The 20,509-nt window shown below is 36.4% G+C and overlaps 1 protein-coding gene across 3 annotated transcripts in view; it reads right to left on the bottom strand.

The window, feature by feature from the left end:
• The window catches only part of KATNA1 (katanin catalytic subunit A1), a 39,589-nt gene that overhangs the window by 7,442 nt on the left and 11,638 nt on the right, over positions 1–20,509 (bottom strand). For all 3 annotated transcript variants that reach the window (XM_079146871.1, XM_079146870.1, XM_079146869.1), the window contains 4 exons: positions 16,193–16,373; positions 5,096–5,217; positions 3,665–3,770; positions 2,361–2,519 (listed from right to left, as the gene is read on the bottom strand). In XM_079146871.1, the coding sequence (XP_079002997.1) occupies positions 2,361–2,519; positions 3,665–3,770; positions 5,096–5,217; positions 16,193–16,373 (568 nt within the window). The remainder of the gene's footprint in view (positions 1–2,360; positions 2,520–3,664; positions 3,771–5,095; positions 5,218–16,192; positions 16,374–20,509) is intronic.

The following is a 20,509-nucleotide window of genomic DNA, read 5'->3' as shown; positions in this document are numbered from 1 at the left end:
AGATTCACGAGGACATCTGAACTGATGGCTCTTGCAGTCTAATATTTAAAAGTGACTTCTGAAAATTCCCAGTTACATCATTTTATATATATATATATACACACATATATACACATATATATAAAATTCTTGTTTAAATCATCTGATTGGGGGCTGACATATAGCTCAGCTGGTAGAGTACTTGCCCTGTAAGCACAATCCCCAGCACTGAAAAAAAAAAGAATACACATAAATCATCTGATTGGGTTTCTGATAATTGAATACAAAAGTTCTTGGCAATATCAAAAAATCACACAATTACTTTTTTTGTGTGTCTGTTACTATATTGTTTGAAATCTGGACATTTTCACCAAATTTAAGCAGTCTTAGTCTGGGGAGGACATGTTAACAGAGGTGTCATCTGTACCAAGTCAAAACCAAGATATAAGAGGCAGTGCACTTTTATTTACTCCTTGAGAAAATGAGGCCATGATGAAGAGGGGAAAGAGAATCTGGTTTCAGTGAATGCCGTCCAAACCAGAGCAGAAGCTCCAAACTGTAGGCACTGGTTTGTGCCTAAGCCAGTGATCAAGTGCATAACTCAACAATATACTCCAAATAAACGGAAACTTATTTAACAATGGTTAAGATTTCCCCAAGCAACTCCAGAGTGGTCAGCAAAAAATTTTTTTGATAATGCCATCTAAATCTCACTATAAAAAATAATGCAGAGCCACCAGTGAAATTTCACATCATGTACAAATACAAAAATGGGATCCTAATTAGAATAAGTTATACTCTATGTTCATATAGTATGTCAAAATACACTCTACTATTGTGTCCATCTAAAGAGTACAAATTAAAATTTAAAAAAATTTCTTATAAAAAAAAAATGCAGGGCTGGAAATACAGCCACAAGACCCTGGGTTCAAGAAAAAGCAAATTACCACTTAGTAAAGGTATACTCCCACAGAAGAAAATAGTTTTATTTCATACCCAGCCCTTTTCAAAATTTTTTATTTTGAGACAGGGTCTTGCTAAGTTGCTGAGGCTGGCCTTCAACTTGCGTTACTTCTGCCTCAGCCTCCTAAACGCTGGCATTACAAGCATGTGCACCACACCTGGTAGAAAATAGCTTTCTTACATATAAAACTTTATACTAGAAAAAATACCAAGTAATTCTTAAATAGTAATGGCTATTTTTATTGAGCCCTTATGAATCAATTTATTTTAAGTAACTTATATGTATTAACAGGTGTCACCCTAACATTACAGAGATAAGTTTTATATTAATATCTTATAGATAAAGCAACCAAAGATCAGAAAAGGGAGGAATATGAACCCAGGCCACCTGATTCTGAAGACTCCATACACTCCCTATTTCACTCTATTTAACTTATTTTTTTAAGACCAAGTTATTCCAGAATATTAGCAATATACTTTTCCCCCTCAAGCAATGTACAAATTATTTTTTCAAAATGATTAAAGAGATTTTCAATTAGATTCCTGTTGTGCTATGGACTATTATATGTCATTACTAATCTGTTAAAATTTGCCTGGTGGCTTATAAATTGTCCAAGAGGAAGGAGAAAGCACATGAGAATTACAACAAATCTTTTTCAGAAAATGGGTAAACTAAAATTGTGAAGACTTTAGTTTGCTTGTTTTACTTTGGAGCTTAGGGAGGAAGATTTGGTATATTAGTAAGGCCACCTAATGTTTTGTCCACTATGATTAAGAATTCATGTCTTTGTCACTGTCTATATAGTTATATAACCCTGTCCTAATACATAATACATAAGCAAGGCTGAAGTAATCAATGGAGCTTAACAAGTCTGAAGTATAAAAGGTTGCTGAATTCAACTAACCACTACAAGAACTTGTTGAATTGTATTTCACTACTGGTACTCACATTTGTGGAAGTGGAATAAAGAAAAATAAACTCAGAATAAGAAGCAAAAAACTTAATCCAAAGATTGGGTCATTAAACTTAAAGGTATTTGATATAGTTAATAGACTACAAGTGATCTAAATTCTACAACTATTTAGGATTCTCACCTTTTGGCGTTGTTACAACACTGCATTTACCATATCAAAACTAAGACTGATTTTAAAAAAGAGTAATTTTAGACTCCTATAGCAGATCAGTAATGTTGATTGCACATGTGAGCATGCACATAAATTAGCAGATATGGTTCTATCTCTGGAGAAAGCAGACAAAATGAAATTCAAGTTACTCATATTTGTAAAGAATGATACAGGAAGATGACTGAACAGAATGTCATTCTGACTACTTAATCTACACACTAGAGATAGTTACAACTCATTTTCTCTCCTTTTAGAGGTAAAAAATGAATCACTATTGGAGTTGTCTCATTTACCATTTCAAACAAAAGACGAACAAGCTTCTCAGACTCTCCTCTGTACTTGGAAGTCAGAGTTGATGAAGAGACATTGAAGAATGTTGTCTTGCATTCTGTAGCTACTGCTTTAGCAAGAAGGGTCTTTCCTGTGCCAGGTGGGCCAACCATCAATACTCCCTGATGGAAAGATAACAGAATACACAAAAGATTTATCTGTCATTGTTCTTTCTCCTTTCTTGCTTTGCTTTTGAGATGGGTTATCCCTATGTTGCCAAACTGGCTTCAAACTCCTGGGCTCAAGCAATCCTCCTGCTTTAGTCTCCCTAGTAGCTGGGACTACCGGTATGAATCAAGTCATAATAATCACATTACTACATATCAAATTTCAAACAGTTTATATGTTAAAATAAAGGAACAAACACAAAAATAAATAGGATATTTTATCATAGACCTACTTTTTCTATTACAAAAAAAAAAAGATAATCACATTATTGAAAATCTGGAACTCAGAGGAAAAGTAGTTTATAATATTAGCATCTGGATTTATTTCCTAATCTATTTGCTCAGCCACATTAGGTTATTTTTTTTTTTTTGCACAGTTTACTTGAAATATATGTATAATTGTGCATCTTATTTGTCACTTAACATTTAAAGAATTTTAAAAATTAAAAATGCTATTACCAATTAACATAATTTCAAACTCTAAGAGTTTTTTGATGGTTTCTTGTCATATCAGCCCATAACTTTATAAAGGACTCAACAGATGCCGATATTTCTCAATTTCTAAAGAACAATAGCAAAAATACAATATGACAATATGCAATATGACAAATGAAACAAATATTTTTGTATTCACCAACAAGGTCACATTTGCAAATATAAGATCATTCTAAATCTGCTGTGTATACCGTTTCTGAAATAATACTTATTTCTTACTCTCATGAGTATGCGATCAGGAACTGAACCCAGGGCGTTTATTAAATACTGAACCATATCCCCAGCCCTTTTTATTTATTTATTTTTATTTTGAGACAGGGTCTTGCTAGGTTGCTGAGGCTGGTTTTGAACTTGTGATCCTCCTGCCTCAGCTTCCCAAAGTGGCTAGGATTACAGGCATGTGCCACCATGCCCAGCTTACTCTAGATATCTTGCAATAGGTTTTGGTTTAAACAAAATTTTAATAACACAATGCATACTTTTTAATTTAAAATTTTCTTTATTCCCCTTTCTCCCTCTATTTTCTACAGTGTGCATAAATAGTGACTCTCGATTGCAATGCACTATCATTTACTTTGTTGATGCCATACGGATAATAAACTTACTTTCCATGGTCTTCTAATGCCTTTAAAGAATTCTGGCATCCACATTGGTAACACCACAGCTTCCTTCAGCAACTTTTTAGCCTCTACCAAATCAGCAATATCATCCCTGAAAGAGAAGGTATTTCATCAACAGTCCCTTAGATTATATAATATTTAACTCTATGTATACTGAGAACCACAGACAGCACACAATTGTACACTGCTGACACAATGTCAAGACTCTCTCTGGGCATTAGCGAACTAATATATTGTGATAAGGCCCACTGCACCAATCAGTGTACATAAAATTGTCTTCAATTCTTGGCAGTAACGTTTTTCACCTTGGCTTATTAGAACACTGGCTTATAAACCTCTTAAGTCAACATCTGAGTTATCTCTCATCTGAAATGCTTGGTACCAGAAACGTTTCAGATTTTAGTATATTTCCATAGACTACCAGTTGAGCATCCTAACTGCAAAACCTAAAATCTGAATTGCTCCAAAATCTGAACTTTTGAGGGTTGTGTCTATGCTCAAAGGTTTTAAATTTCAGATTTTTGACTTTCAGATTAGTGATGCTCAATCTGTACTATCATGCCATATCATTTTAAATCCCTGCTCTTATGATGCTCACTCTATAACCTCCCCCCAATGACTTAGAAACAATTAACTCATTCAACAACAACAAAGAATACAAAGGGCATAAAGCAGAGACAGGCTGTAATACTGCTGCTTTGCCTCCAACTCTATTAAAAGGCAGATGCCACAGTTAAAGAGTATCATAAAGATTACTATGAAGTCATCCCTAACCACTAGAACACCTACACTACTACTGGTACACAGATCAATTTTATTATGAAAATGAATTTTCACTGTAAAAATATCAAATACCAAAAATTTTTAAGTAGTACACAAATTCCTACCTAATAATCATTAAGGTTTTAATGGAAAATATATAACAGAATATGCCTAACTTTCTGGTTTTGAAATGGGCTTTAATTATACATTGTGATAGATTACAGATATTTTATTTGAAATAATACTAATAATGTTAATAACTACTGCTTTTAGTAAAAGGACACCAAAGCAACATTTGTCAAATGCTATAGGTAAGCAAGATAAATGCATAAAAATCACTAGCTTTTCACCACTAGAAGATGTCTCAAAAAGAAGATGAAATTTCTAGTATCTTATTCTCATTTTAAATATAATTTATTAATTTTAAAAAACCTTAAACTAATTGGTATAACCTGGATTCAAGTGAAGTGCTTTATTATGTGTCCTGCTCATATTGCATATACTGTGGTTCTGTCTTAAAGGACAGATCCTTATACATGCGTCTTTGCTTCATCTTCTGTTCTAAAAATCATCATTAGCACCTAATGATCTTAATTTTTCTTTGTTGTTTTTTTTTTTAACAGCACCTAATTATTTTATTGTGATATGACTTACCATCGAACATTGGGATTCTGAGAAATTATGTCTCTTTCCAAAGCTTCTACTAAGTCCTTATCATATCCAGTACTATCAAATTTATTTGTCTCTGGTTCTGTAACAGCAGCAGGTGATTTGTTCTACATCAGGAGGAAAAAAAAAAAAAAAGCAGCTTTTGATTGAAAGATAATTCTGTGAATCAGAAACAAAGGTGGAATTCAAGTGATATTCTTCCTTCTTTTTTTTTTGGTACTGGAGATTTAATCAAGGGGACCTATACCACTGAGCTACGTCCCCAGCCCTTTTTTATTATTTTTTTTATTTTGAGACAGGGTCTCATTAAGTTGCTTAGGACCTTGTTAGGTTGCTGAGGCTGGCCTTGATTCAGCCTCCTGAGTAGTTTGGATTACAGGTGTGTGCTACTGTGCCCAGCTAGAAGGTACTTTTCTTTTCTCCCATACTCTACTGACAAAACACAACAAATCTGAACTAAGCTACACCCCCAGGCATTTGTATTTTTTTACTTTGAGACAGTGTCTCAATAAACTGCTGATGCTGGCCTCCACCTTTTGTGATCCTCCTGTCTCAGCCTCCAAAAGACCTGGGATTACAAGTGTGTGCCATCACATGCTTTTGCTGTATTTTATTTTATTAGTTGAACTAGTGTAATCTCCTTTAAGTACATACTGATTCAATAATTTGCTCCTCAGTAGGAGATGGGTAAAAAACAGTAGAAGGATTAAAAAGAACCTAGACTATTTCTGTCTCAAATTAAAGCTGAAAATGAAGGCTAGGTACAGTAGTGTGTGTCTGTAGTCCCAGTTAAGGTGGGAAGATTGCTTACACCCAGGAGTTCCAGACCAACCTCAACAACATAGGGAGACCTTGTCTAAAAATAAATAAATAAATAGCCAGGCATGTGGCCCAGCCTATAACCACAGCAACTCCAGAGGCTGAGGCAGGAGAATTATAAGTTTGAGACCAGACTCAGCAACTTAGCAAGGCCCTAAGCAACCTTGGGAGAACCTGTCTCAAAATAAAAAGGGCTGGGATATGGCTCAGTGGCTTAGCACCCCTGGGTTCAATCTCCAGTACCAAAACAAACAAACAAACATCTTGAAGAGATAAAGGTACGGACAAACGAACTGACTAAATAAATGATTAGGAAATAAGCTGTTGGATTTAAAACCAAATATTTTAAATCTGTCTAAATTATAAACACAAAATCACCAATTAAAAATGAGAGCTGTTTTTGGAGGACCAGGGATGTAGCTCAGTGGTAGAGTGTTTGCCTAGCATGCATGAGGCCCTGGGTTTGACTCCCAGGTCTACAAAACAGAACAACAACAACAACAAAAAACAAAAAGCTGGGTTCTCATTTCCAAAACACGGAACAGATGTACTTTTCACTATTTCTACCACTGGGCAGAACTAAACCCCTAGAACATTATATATAAAATAAACATAAGAACACTCAAAGGTTGAGAGAAGGCAGCAGACCAGCCAGGAAACTTGAACATGGAATGAGTTCCTTGGGAGTTCTTTTTCTTTCATATATCTAGACTTGGGGCTGAGAAGCCAGCAACCTGGCTTAACCAGGTTTAACCAAAATGGATAAACAAAAAGAGCAACCCTGTCAGAAGTCTGTTCTCCCTAACCAAAGAACTTGGTTGGGAGCTGTAGACAATAATCCTGCACTCCACAGAACAGCTCTGGCCCTGGTACCAGCTAGGCCAGCAAAATGGGGAACCAAAGATTCTCTTGGAGTTTTGGTTTCTTTTGGAAACTTATAATGAGGTACTTCAACACCCCACCAGGTGGCATGAGAGGCCAACTTAAGAAGCTGAACCTTTCATGCACACCAACCAGTAATAACCCACCTCCCACCACTCAGTGAAGACCTCCACCAGATGGCAGTAAGTGAGGTACTGGGTAAGTGTCAGAGGAGGACATACAGAGAATCACAATGAGATCACCCCATCACAGTGTCACTGGAGGGCATGTGGAGGGCTTCTAACAGTTCAGAAACAGTAAGACCTTTGCCAGGGTCAGAAGAGGCCAGCTGGGGAATCTGGACTTTGCTTCTTCCTCGCAGCACTGGTACCCCTACTGTCCCCCACAGACCACTATTATAAAAAGGAGCAAAACAGGTTTAAATTAGATTTAGAGTTTCATAACAATATGCAAAAGGCCAAGTTTCAATAGAAAAATCACTCTTACCAAGAACCATGAAGATCTCAAACTAATGGGGGGAAAAAAAAAAAGTAGATGCCAAGAACAAAATGACACAGATGTTAAGAGTTTTCTGAGAGAGGGCTGGGGTTGCGGCTCAGTGGCAGAACACTTGCCTAGCATGTGTGAGGCAAGGGGTTTGATTCTCAGCACCAAATATAAATAAAATAAAGTTCCATCAACAATTTAAAAAATTTTACTAAAAAGAAAAAATGAGGGCTGGGATGTAGTTCCGTGGTAGAGCACTTGGCTACCATGTGTGAGGCCCTGGGTTCATCCCTAGTACTGAGAGAAAAAAAAAAATTAAAATAGTAATGATAGGGACATATTATAAATTGCTGTACAAAATAAGAATCCATGACCCTGCATGGGTACAATGAAGAGAAAGAAGACAAAGCTTCTCCTTACAGTAGAATGCTAATTAATTAACATAGGAGAAATAATGGCATTAGAAAACCACAATTTTGCTATCAGCATGGAAATAGTTTAGTCAAGAATCATAGAATGCTAAAGCAAATAGATGAAAAGTTGAGAAGCAAAATATTTGCAGTCTCAAGTGTCTCCTCAGAAATTATTACAAATGTCAAAATAGTAAGCACAGAGCGGAAAAAACTGGCAGACACCACCCTAGTCAAGTGATCTAATTTATCAGCAGTAAAAGGACAAACAGACATCCTGTGCTTTATGAGAACACAATATCATTCTGGTGGTACGATAATCTAATCATAAGGAAAATCAGACAAACACAAATGGACGCACATTTACAAAATAAATAACCTGTATTCTTCAAAAATGCCAGTACAAAAGTGATAAAGGCCAAGGAAATGTTCATATTAAAAGATACTAAAAACCACAATTGAATACAATGTGTGAGTCTATGTTGGATCCTGACCCAGAGTGATAAAAGAGAAGAACTGTAAATAACTGGCAGTTTCATGAAGGCCTGCAGATTAGAGGATGGCACTGTCTCAAGTAAAACTCAAAGATTCTGACATTGTACTATGTTGATATAAAAGAAAGTTCTAATAATTAGGAACTACACTCTAAAATAAAGGGTAAGAAGCATTAAATTAGCAACTCATTATCAGATGGTTCAGAAAAAAAGATATACAAAGAAAAGAAAAGAAGACTTTTCCCCTTGGGAGATCCAAGATGGAGGACTAGAGGGAGGCTGCGTTCCTTTTCGATCCATAACTCAGGTTTCAAGCAGAGGATATCTGTTTCTTGGTGAGGAAGTCTTTGCTGCTTATCGATCCCCTGCTGTTTACCCCATCTGTCCACTGCAATCACCTGCAGTCTGCCAGCATAGTGACTACTTTTTGAGGGCAGATTGCTCACTGGCGCCTATCATCCTCCATTTGCCTGCCTCTTGCCTACCCATCACCCACCACCTGATGTCCACCTTCCAGATCATCAGCTGGTGGCCAGCACAATGACTGCAGACCTCCAGTGGATCACCAGCTGCCTGCTGTTACCTGGAAGTCCACTGTCACAGAACCTGCATGTTTGGTTATACGAGACTGCCACCAGGACCTGTAGGACCCCTGGTCGGACTGACAGAGCCCCATCTCCAGGACCCCTCAACCCGAAAGCCCTGCCTGACAAACCCCAATCCACCTCCAGGACCCTGGCTGACCACGCCCACACCCCGAGCCGCAGCTCCCCATTTGCCAACACATTTGGAACTCAGAACAGCCATCTTGTATTATCTTGGAAGCTGTAGCTCCCATTGTTAGGTGGGGAAATCCCATCCTGAGACGCCTGCTGGAGACGGGAAGCTCATTGTCAGGTACCTCTCACACATCAGGCTACTGAAGACTGGGAGGATTGAACACTATATGACTCTTATAGTGCAGGGGTTTTTTTCTTCTTTTTGAAAAATTTTAAGTTCTTATTTCTTTACTTTTCTTGCTCTATTTTCCTTTTGTTTACCTTTTTGTCAGAGTCTCTTTCTCCCTTTTCTCATGCTAACAACCAACTTCTTTTGATTACACTTTTACTCTAAGACCTAGAACTTCTATACACGCTTTTCCTAATCCACTAACAGTTAAATCCAACACCCCCCCCATCCTCTTTGTCCTCCATTAGAAATTGTAGACCTTATTGCAAATCTGTTATACTGTAGATAATACTTGAACTCATTCTGCTTATTATGACAATATTGTTAATGTCTTCATAGGGGCTATTTGGTTTAGGGCTGCATATTGTCTGTACTGGGTGCTAATATTGATCTCCCCCTTAAAAAAGAGGTTTTGGAAATCTATAGGGTCACTATAAGCCTATGGGGGGAGGGAAACTGCGATACCCCAGATCTTCACTGCTAGAGGGTAAGATACAAGAACAACAAGAAAAAACAAGGGAATAAGATGATCCAAACAAACCAAGATTCTACATTAATAGAATCCAGTGACAGCATGGTAGAAGAAATGTCAGAAAAGGAGTTCAGAATATACATAATTAAAATGATTTGTGAAGCAAAGGATGAGATAATTACAAATACAGGCAATGAATGATCACTCCAATAAGCAGCTGAAAGAGCAACTGCAGGAAGCAAAAGATCATTTCAACAAAGAGATAGATTCTCACACACACACACACACAAAGCGGAAATCCTTGAAATGAAACAATAAACCAAATAAAAAACTCAATGAAAAGTATCGCTAACGGACTAGATCACGTGGAAGACAGAACCTCAGACAATGAAGACAAAATATTTAATCTTTTTTTATTATTATTCTTATTATTTAGTTTTTAATTTTTCACAGACTGCATTTTGTTTCATTGTACACAAATGGGGTACATAATTTCGTTTCTATGGTTGTACACAATGTAGATTCATACCATTCATGTAATCATAAATGTACATAGGGTAATGATGGCTGTCTCATTCCACCATTTTTCATACCCCCCTCCCTCTAATTTCCTTCTACATATTCTAAAGTTTCCCCATTATTCTCTCATTCCCCACCCCCACCCCCATTATATATCACTCTCCACTTATCAGGGAATACATTTGGCCTTTGGTTTTTTTTGGGCTTAGCTTATTTCACTTAGCATGATATTCTCCAATTTCATCCATTTATTTGCAGTATGGAGAATCCTAAGAAAACTTGGAATGGATCCACCTTTTGACCCAGTTATCCCACTCCTCGGTTTATACCCAAAGGACCTAAAATCAGCAAAATATTTAATCTTGAAAATAAAGTTGATCAAACACAGAAGATGGTTAAGAGATCATGAAGAAAACCTCCAAGAACTATGGGACATCAAGAAAAGACCAAAGTTAATAATTATCGGGATTGAGGAAGGCACAGACACAAACCAAAGGAATAAACAACCTATTCAATGAAATAATATAAGAAAATTTCCCAAACCTGAAGAATGAAATGGAAAATCAAATACAAGAGGCTTACAGAACACCAAATGCACAAAATCACAACAGACCCACACCAAGGCACATTATAATGAAAATGCCTAACATACAAAATAAAGATAGGATTTTGAAGGCTGTGAGAGAAAAGCATCAAATTTCATATAGGGGGAAAGCAATACAGATTATCAGCAGACTTCTCAACCCAGACCCTAAAAGCTAGAAGGGTCTGGAACAACATATTTCAAACTCTGAAAGAACATGGTTGCCATCCAAGAATCCTACACTCAGCAAAACTAACCTTCAGATTTGAAGATGAAATAAAATCCTTCCACGATAAACAAAAGTTAAAAGAATTTACAAATAGAAAGCCTGCGCTAAGAACATTCTCAAGAAAATATTCCATGAGGAGGAAATGAAAAACAACAATGAAGGTCAACAAAGGGAGGAACTACTTTAAAGGAAAACCCAATTATAGGAAAAACCAAGTCAAGTTAAAAACCAAAAATAAGCCCAAATGACCGGGAATACAAATCATCTCTCTATAATAACCCTGAACGTTAATGGCCGAAACTCATCAATCAAAAGACATAGACTGGCAGAATGGATTAAAAAGAAAGACCCAACAATATACTGCCTTCAAGAGACTCATCTCACAGAAAAAGATACACACAGACTAAAGGTGAAAGGATGGGAAAAAACCTACTACGCACACGGACTCAGTAAAAAAGCGGGGGTTTCAATCCTTATATCTGATAAGGTGAACTTCAAGCCAAAGTTAATCAGAAGGGATAAAGAAGGACATTTCAAACTGCTTAAGGGAACCATAAATCAGGAAGACATAACAATCCTAAATATCTATGCCCCAAACAATGGTGCATCCATGTACATCAAACAAATCTTCCTCAATTCTAGGAATCAAAGAGATCACAACACAATAATTCAGGGTGACTTTAACACACTACTTTCACGACTGGATAGATCTTCCAAACAAAAACTAAACAAAGAAACCATAGAAGTCAATAACACAATAACTTAGACTTAATAGACATACAGAATATTCCATCCCTCAATGAGAGAATACACTTTCTTTCAGCAGCACATGGATCCTTCTCTAAAATGGACCATATGTTATGCCACAAAGCAGCCCTTAGTAAAAGCGAAAAAAAAAAAAAAAAAATTAGAGATACTACCTTGTGTTCTATCAGGTCACAATGGAATGAAATTAGAAATCAATGACAAAATTAAAAAAATTACTCCAACACTTGGAGACTAAATAATATGCTATTAAATGAAACGTGGATAACAGAAAACATCAGGGTGGAGATAAAAAAATTCTTAGAGGTAAATGAGAATGATGATACAACACATCAAAATCTCTGGGACGCTATGAAAGCAGTACTAAGAGGAGAATTCATTGCACAGAGCACTTTCAAGAAAAGAATAAAAAGGCAACATTGTATCTCAAAGCCCTAGAAAAAGTAGAACAGAGAAAGTAGTAGAAGACAGGAAATAATTAAAATCAAAGCTGAAATCAATGAAACTGAAACAAAAGAAACAATTCAGAAAATTGACAAAAAGTTGGTTCTTCAAAAAAGTAAACAAAATAGATAGATCCTTAGCCACACTAACAAAGAGGACAGAGAAAACTCAAATTACTGAAATTCGTGATATTAAAGGAAATATCATGACAGACACCACTGAAATACACAACATAATGAGAAGTTACTTTGAAAATCTATACTCTAACAAAATAGAAAAGATCAAAGACATTGACAAATTTCTAGAGACAAATGATCCTCCCAAACTGAACCAGGAAAAGAGATCGACTTCAAGCAATGAAATAGAAGAAGCCATCAAAAGCCTACCAACCAAGAAAAGCCCAGGACTGGATGGATTCTCAATCGAGTTCTACAAGACCTTCAAAGAAGAACTCATTCCAATACTCCTCAAAGTATTCCAGGAAATAGAAAAGGAGGGAACCCTTCCAAACTCATTCTATAAAGTTAGTATCATCCTGATACCCAAGCCAGACAGAGAAACATAGAGGAAAGAAAATTTCAGACCAAAATCTCTGATGAATATAGAAGCAAAAAATCCTTAACAAAATTCTGGCAAATTGCATACAAAAACATATTAAGACGACAGTGTACCGCAATCAAGTGGGGTTCATCCTGGGGATGCAAGGTTGGTTTAACATCTGGAAATCAATAAACGTAATTCATCACATCAGTAGACTTAAGATGAAGAATCATGATTATTTCAATTGACGCAGAGAAAGTGTTTTACAAAATACAACACCCCTTCATGCTTAAAACATTAGAGAAAATAGGGATAGTAGGAACTTACCTCAACATTGTAAAGATTATTTATGCTAAGCCCATGGCCAACATCATTCTTAATGGAGAAAAACTGAAAGTATTCCCTTTAAACACTGGAAAAAGACAGGGACGCCCTCTTTCAGCACTTCTATTCAACATCATCCTTGAAATACTAGCCAGAGCAATTAGACAGACCAAAGACATTAAAGGGATACAAATAGGAAAAGAAGAACTCAAGCTGTCACTATTTGCTGATGACATGATTCTCTATTTAGAGGATCCAAAAAACTCCATCAGAAAACTTCTAGACCTCATAAATGAATGCAGCAAAACAGCAGGATATAAAATCAACACACATAAATCTAAAGCATTTTTATTTATAAGCAATGAAACATCTGAAAGAGAAATGAGGAAAACAACTCTGTTCACAAAAGCCTCAAAAAAAAAAAAAAAAAAAAAAAAATACTTGGGAATCAATCTAACCAAACAGGTGAAAGATCTCTACAATGAAAACTACAGAACATTAAAGAAAGAAACTGAAGGAGACCTTTGAAGATGGAAAGATCTCCCATGTTCTTGTATAGGCAGAATTAATATTATCAAAATGGCCATACTTCCAAAGGTGCTACACAGATTTAATGCAATTCCAATGAAAATCCCAATGATGTTTCTCATAGAAATAGAGAAAGCAATCAGGAAATTCATCTGGAAGAACAAAAGACCCACAATAGCCAATGCAATCCTGGGCAGGAAGAGTGATGCAGGAGGTATCACAATACCATACCTTAAACTCCACTATGGAGCAATAGTAACAAAAATGGCATGGTATTGGCACCAAAATAGACAGGCAGACCAATGGTACAGGATAAAAGACACAGAGACAAACCCACATCAGTACAGTTATCTCATACTAGACAAAGGTGCCAAAAACTTACAATAGAGAAAAGATGGTCTCTTCAACAAATGGTGCTGGCAAAACTGGAAATTCATATGCAGTAAAAAGAAACTAAACCCCTATCTCTCACCCTGCACAAAACTCAACTCAAAATGGATCAAAGATCTAGGAATTAGACCTGACACTGTTCATCAAATAGAAGAAAAAGTAGGCCCGAATCTCCATCACATTGGTTTAGGACCAGACTTCCTTAACAAGACCCCCTAGCTCAAGAAATAAAAGCAAGAATCAATAAATGGGATAGATTCAGACTAAAGAGCTTTTTCTCAGCAAAGGAAACAATCAATAATGTGAAAAGAGAGCCTACAGAGTGGGAGAAAATCTTTTCCACACATACTTCAGACAGAGTCCTAATTTCCAAAGTTTATGAAGAACTTAGAAAACTTTACACCAAAAATACAAAGAACCCATTCAATAAGCGGGCTAAAGAACTGGGCACATACTTCACATAAAAAGATACACAGGTGACCAACAAATACATGAAAAAGTGCTCATCATCCCTAGTAATTAGAGAAATGCAAATTAAAACCACCCTAAGATTTCATCTCACTCCAATTAGAATGGCTATTATCAAGAACACAAGCAATAATAAGTGTTGGCATGGGTGTGGGGAAAAAGGCACACTGGTACATTGCTGGTGAAGTTGCAAATTGGTGCAGCCACTCTGGAAAGCAGTATGGAGATTCCTCAGAAAACTTGGAATGGACCCACCATTTGACCCAGCTATCCCACTCCTCAGTTTATATCCAAAGGACTTAAAATTAGCATACAACAGTGATGCAGCCACATTAATGTTCATAGCAGCTCAATTCACAATAGCTAGATTGTGGAACCAACCTAGATGCCTTTCAACTGACGAATGGATAAAGAAACTGTGGTATATGTACACAATGGAATATTATTCAGTCATAAATAAGAATAAAATTATGACATTTGCTGGTAAATGGATGAAGCTGGAAAATATCATGCTAAGTGAAACAGGCCAAGCCCAAAAAACCAAATGTTTTCTCTGATAAGTGGATCACCATATATGATGGGAGGGCCAGGGGGCAGGGGGGTGGGGGGAGAGAAGAATGAAGGAATTTTGGATGCAGTAGAGGAAAATGGGATGGGAGTAGGTGGGGGATTGAAAGATAGAATGAAACAGACAGTATTACCCTATGTATATATATGATTACATGAATGGTGTGAATCTACATTGTATACAACCATAGAAATGAAAAGTTGTGCCCCATTTGAAAACAATGAATCAAAATGCAGTCTGTAAAAGTAAAAAAAATTTAATTAAAAAAAAAGAAAATTTCCCCTTAAAAAAATAAATAAAAAACAAAACAGGCAAAGTATTAATAATTGGTAAAATTAGTTCAAATATATGGAAATTCTTCAAGCCATTCCTGAGGCTTATTTGCTTGTTTGAAACAATATCAAAATGTAATTACAAATAACAGCCAAAAGTATTTGTTGAATGGTGACAGGGAAAACTCCCAGCCTGGGTGTAGGATGTCAAAGGTTTTATGACCATTCTGGCAAACTGATCATTAAAACTTACTGAAATTTGTATAGTCTTCATTTTTTCCTTTTTGTATTTTTTTTTAAGTCTTCCATTTTTAACCCAAAAGACTTAAAGTTTGCATACTGCAGTGAGGCAGCCACATCTGTTTGTAGCAGCACAATTCACAATAGCTAAACAAGGGAACCAACTTAGATGCCCTTTGATAGATGAATGGATCAAGAAAATGTGGTATATATACACAATGGAATATTATTCAGTCTTAAAGGAGAGTAAAATTATGGCATTTGCAACTGCAGATAAATGGATGGAGTTGGAGAATATCATGCTAAGTGAAATAAGCCAATCCCAAAAAACCAAAGGCCAAATGTGTTCTCTGATATGTGGATGCTGATCCATAATGGCGGGGGTTGGGGGGGGTGGGGGAATGAATGGAGGAACTTTGGATTGGGCAGAGGGGAGTGAGGGGAGGGAAGGGAGCAGGGAAGTGGGAAAGATGGTGGAACGAGATTGACATCATTACCCTAGGTACTTGTATGATTGCATGAATGGTATGACTCTTCATCCTGTACAACCAAAGAAATGAACAGTTGTCTCCATTTGGGTACAATGAATCAAAATGCCTTCTGCTGTCATGTATAACCGATTATAACAAAAATTTTAAAAAGTCTTCATTTTTAAAGATAAAAAATTAACTCTTTTATTTGTGAATATCAGTACCATTTACCTTTTCCTCTCTTCCTTTATTCTGTTCTTTCTTTTCACGACAACGAACAGCTTTCCCTCTATCATTGTGAAGATTTTGTGCAGATGGACGGTGAACTCTGACAGTTGTATTTGGGCGGTTACCATGTGGTTTAGGGTCACTGTACTGAGGAGACTGGCGTTTTCTAGGTCCTGGTGAGGGTCTAATCAAAGAAAAATCATTAAAATCATCATCATATCCTGGAGTTAGTTCAAATATGAACACAGAATGTAAGTTCAAGTCATGAACTAAAGAAAGCAAGGTAAAAACTGAACAGCAAGACAGGAATAAACAAATCTCAGAATATTGAAACCTAAGACCTGAAGTTTCAATCTGATATGGTAGTTGTGATTTAATGAGACAAATGCAGGAGAGTTACATTATAGAAATAACGAAGGGAAAGAAATGGGCACCAACTTAAAAAGGACATTGCTGTATATAAAATATGAATGAAAAATTAGCCTAAGTGCTGGAAAATTAAAAAAGAGCAATTATCAGAGAAGAGTGTTTTATTTAAAAAAAAAAAAAAAAAAGGCAAAGAAAATGGCACAGAGCCAGATGTGGTGGTGCATGCCTGTTATCCCAGCGGCTCAGGCAGCTGAGGCAGGAGTATTGCAAGTTCAAAGTCAGTCTCAGCAACTTAGCAAGGTACTTAGCAGCTTAGTGAGACTCTGTCTCTAAGAAAATATAAAAAGACTGGGAATGGGAATGTGACTCAGAGGTTGAGCATCCCCGAGTTCAACCCCTGGTACCAAATGAATAAAAAGAAGAAGGAGAAAAGAAAATGGCACAAATATTGAATTTACATTCATCCACTTGTATATAAGCAATTTGGTGTCATTTTATTTAAAATACATCATAATTATCATGCTTTAATTAATAAAGTTTTAATCATTTTCCCATTTTAAAAAACTGGTATAAGCACTAGCTGTGGACAGTTACAGAACTCATGTATGTTTACATACATCATCTTTATTTCAGTGTCAGAATTTGGACATCTGAAATATTTATTAGGCTGCTACTATGCTCCTAGACATCACTGGGGCCATTAAAAAGGGGCAAAAATAAAAAAGGAAGGGGATCCTGTCCTCAAATACCTCAGAGTATATTTCAACCAAAAGAAGATATTTAAGACTAGAGAAGTCTACCAGAAGATGTGAAACGGACCTAATGCCAAAGCAAACAGAAACGGCCTCATGAAGACAGAAAAATAACCCGGGCCTGTAAACACAGGACTTGAACTAGACAAGAGGGAACAATTGCAGACAAGAAAATCAATAAAGAAAAGCAAAGAAATAAAAATGAACTCAACCAACGTAAAGGATTATAAAGAGACAAGCCTGGGCTGAGGTTGTAGCTCAAAGGTAGTGCACTTGCCTAGCATATGTGAGTTACTAGGTTTGAGCCTCAGGACCACATAAAGGTATTGTGTCCATGTACAACAACAAAAAATTTTATATATATATATATATATATATATATATATATATATATAGAGAGAGAGAGAGAGAGAGAGAGAGAGAGAGAGAGAGAGAGAGAGAAAGAGAGAAGTCTGACAGGTAATGGTGAGGATTAAGAGACGGTATTACAGGTAAGGTAGTTTGGTAAGCAGATGATATGAACCAGTTCAAGACTAATCTTTTTGAAACACTTGCAGTGGATTCATCCAACTGCCAACAAGAAGCCACTGAAAAGGTTCAGTTTTAGACTAACAGTGAAAAAGAGATACTGATAAAATGCAAAGTGCAGGGAGATGTTTGTAGGTGACAGATGTTAAAAAGACAGGAGGGTCTAGCTTAAGGTAGTAGCAGGGAGAAGAGTCTGAGAGGTGGCCTTTCTCAGGTGGCATTAAGTGGAGACCTGAAAAAAATGAAAGAACAAGTTACCAAATATTGGAGCAGAAGGAAAGGGAAGTGAAAGCACGAAGCATTCATATGTGTGGCTTGTTTAAGGAACAAAAACAAAAACACCTCATCTATCCTTATTTCTATTTCTGAAATTAAGAAAAAAAAATGTGGAAAAAGGTTTACTCACAGACATTCACTGAAACTTTATTTATAATAATGAAAAAATGGAAAACAAGCAATCAGTACATGGTTAACTACACAGGTTACATCCACCCAGAAGAGTAGAAAACAATGTTTAGAAACTTTAGAAAGAGGCAGAGAAAAACGTTTGACATTGCTTCTAAATCATCAATGCTTACCATATAAAGAACACATCAATGTACCTCAGATCAAGTTTCCTCATCAGAAATTTATATAAAGCAATTAATGCACTGCCTGGCTCATAGTAAATACGCAGTGATTATTGCCTATTAACTTTTCCTTAGAGAGGTACAATGTTGCTGGGTGCGGTGGCACACACCTGTAGTCCCAGCCACTCCAGAGGCTGAGGTAGGAGAATCACAAGGTCCAAGTCAGTCTCGGCAACTTACTTAGGTCCTAAGTAACTTAGTAAGATCCTGTCTCTAAATAAAATAGGAAAAAAAAAAAGGGGGGGGGGGGGCTGGGGATGTGGCTCAGTGGTTAAACACCCTGGATTCAATCCCTATAACAAAATAATTAAATTTAAAAAGGTACGACTGTTGTGAATTATGGATATTACAACTACTACTATGAAAATAAACAAGTCATAAAAAAAAAAAAAACCAGAAAGAAGTAGGCTAGAATAACTATGATTTCCTCCCTACTTCCATGAATCTTCCTATTTTTCTTTCTTTTTTTTTGTGGGGTGGGTACCAAGGATTGAACTCAGGGGCACTGGACCACTGAGCCACATCCCCAGCCCTATTTTATATTTCATTTAGAATCTCACTGAGTTGCTTTGCACCTTGCTTTTGCTGAGGCTGGCTTTGAATTCCAGATCCTCCTGCCTTACCCTCCCAAGCTCCTGGGATTACAGGACTGTGTCACCGTACCTGTCTATATTTTTCTTTAATGAGCCCATTGTACTTTTTAAAAAGTGAATTATAAAATGTAACAGAAAATATAATTTGTATGAAATTGCTTACGTGCAAGGAAAAAGATAGTACATATTCAAAATATAAAAGGAATCAATAACAGATATAAGAAATGATAAAAGAATTAATACTTTTATCTGGAACTGATAAAATTGATTCTTTAAGAATCAAGAGTCATTAATTGATCTTAAATGCAGGCATATTTTGGTATGGGAATTCTCAAAATGTGACTCATGGACCAGAGGCATCAGAATTACCTGCAGATTCCTGGGTTTCACCTGCTGTTACATATCAGATTCCCTCAAAGTGATGCCTCCCAAATCCACATTTTTTTAACTGTTTTCCAGAGATCGCATGTGTGCTAGTTTGAGGACTATTATGGCAGAGAGCCAGCTGTGAAATCATTATTATAAAATGCAATATATCTGGGCTCAAATGTTAGATCCATCAGTTATTGGTTTTGTAATATTGGGAAAAAGTTACCTAAACATAATGTAGCTTCGTTTTTTCCTAAATTATACAAAATATATGAATTACTTGGAAGGTTAATTGTGAGAAATAAATAACATAGCAGCCTAAATAGTACTCAGAATACTCTGGATGCTCAATATCCAGCACAATCAAAGTCTAAAAGTTACCATGACAGAATGTTCAAATTGAAAACCATCTAAGTCATGTCCTAAATGCAAGGTTCTCAAGCCAGTTGGTTGGGGGGGGCAAAGAATCCAGAAGTCACAATGTTCCTTCCAGAAAGACGTGACACATTTATATATTTAAATCCACAATACAAATTTGGAAATCTTTTATGTGTGTGAAACAGATAACTGACATCTACCTGCACGCCTGTCAGTTAAAAATTAGCAGTGAAACTAAGCATAATTGGCTATTGAAAACATTTCAGTAACTACCAATTTCATTAATTTGTTCATTTGCAGGCACTTGGTTATAGGAAACTGGGGGGAAGATGCTAGAGGAAACCCTAAAACAGACATTTATCTTTTATTTTTCCTCTGTGAATTAAAAATGCCACATTTTGCCAAACCTGGTGGCACATGCTTATAATCCCAGTGACTTGGGAGGCTGAGGCAGAAGGATCCCAAGTTCGAGGCTGGCCTGGGCAACTTAGTGAGACCCTGTCTCAAAATAAAAAAATAAAATAGAAAGGGCTGGAGATGTAGTTCAGTGGTAAAGTGCCTCTGCATTCAATCCCCAGTATACAGCAAAAGAAGAAGGAAAAAAAGCCATTTTTCAATTTTAGCTTATACTAAATAGTAGTAGTCAGAAAGCTTGTTTAAGAAACACTGTTTGCATAACTACTTCCTCACCTAAGAAAAACC

Source organism: Sciurus vulgaris (genome assembly GCF_902686455.1).
Source record: "Sciurus vulgaris genome assembly, chromosome: 7".
NCBI classification, from domain to species: domain Eukaryota; kingdom Metazoa; phylum Chordata; class Mammalia; order Rodentia; family Sciuridae; genus Sciurus; species Sciurus vulgaris.
This window is presented reverse-complemented; position numbering and strand designations above follow the sequence as displayed.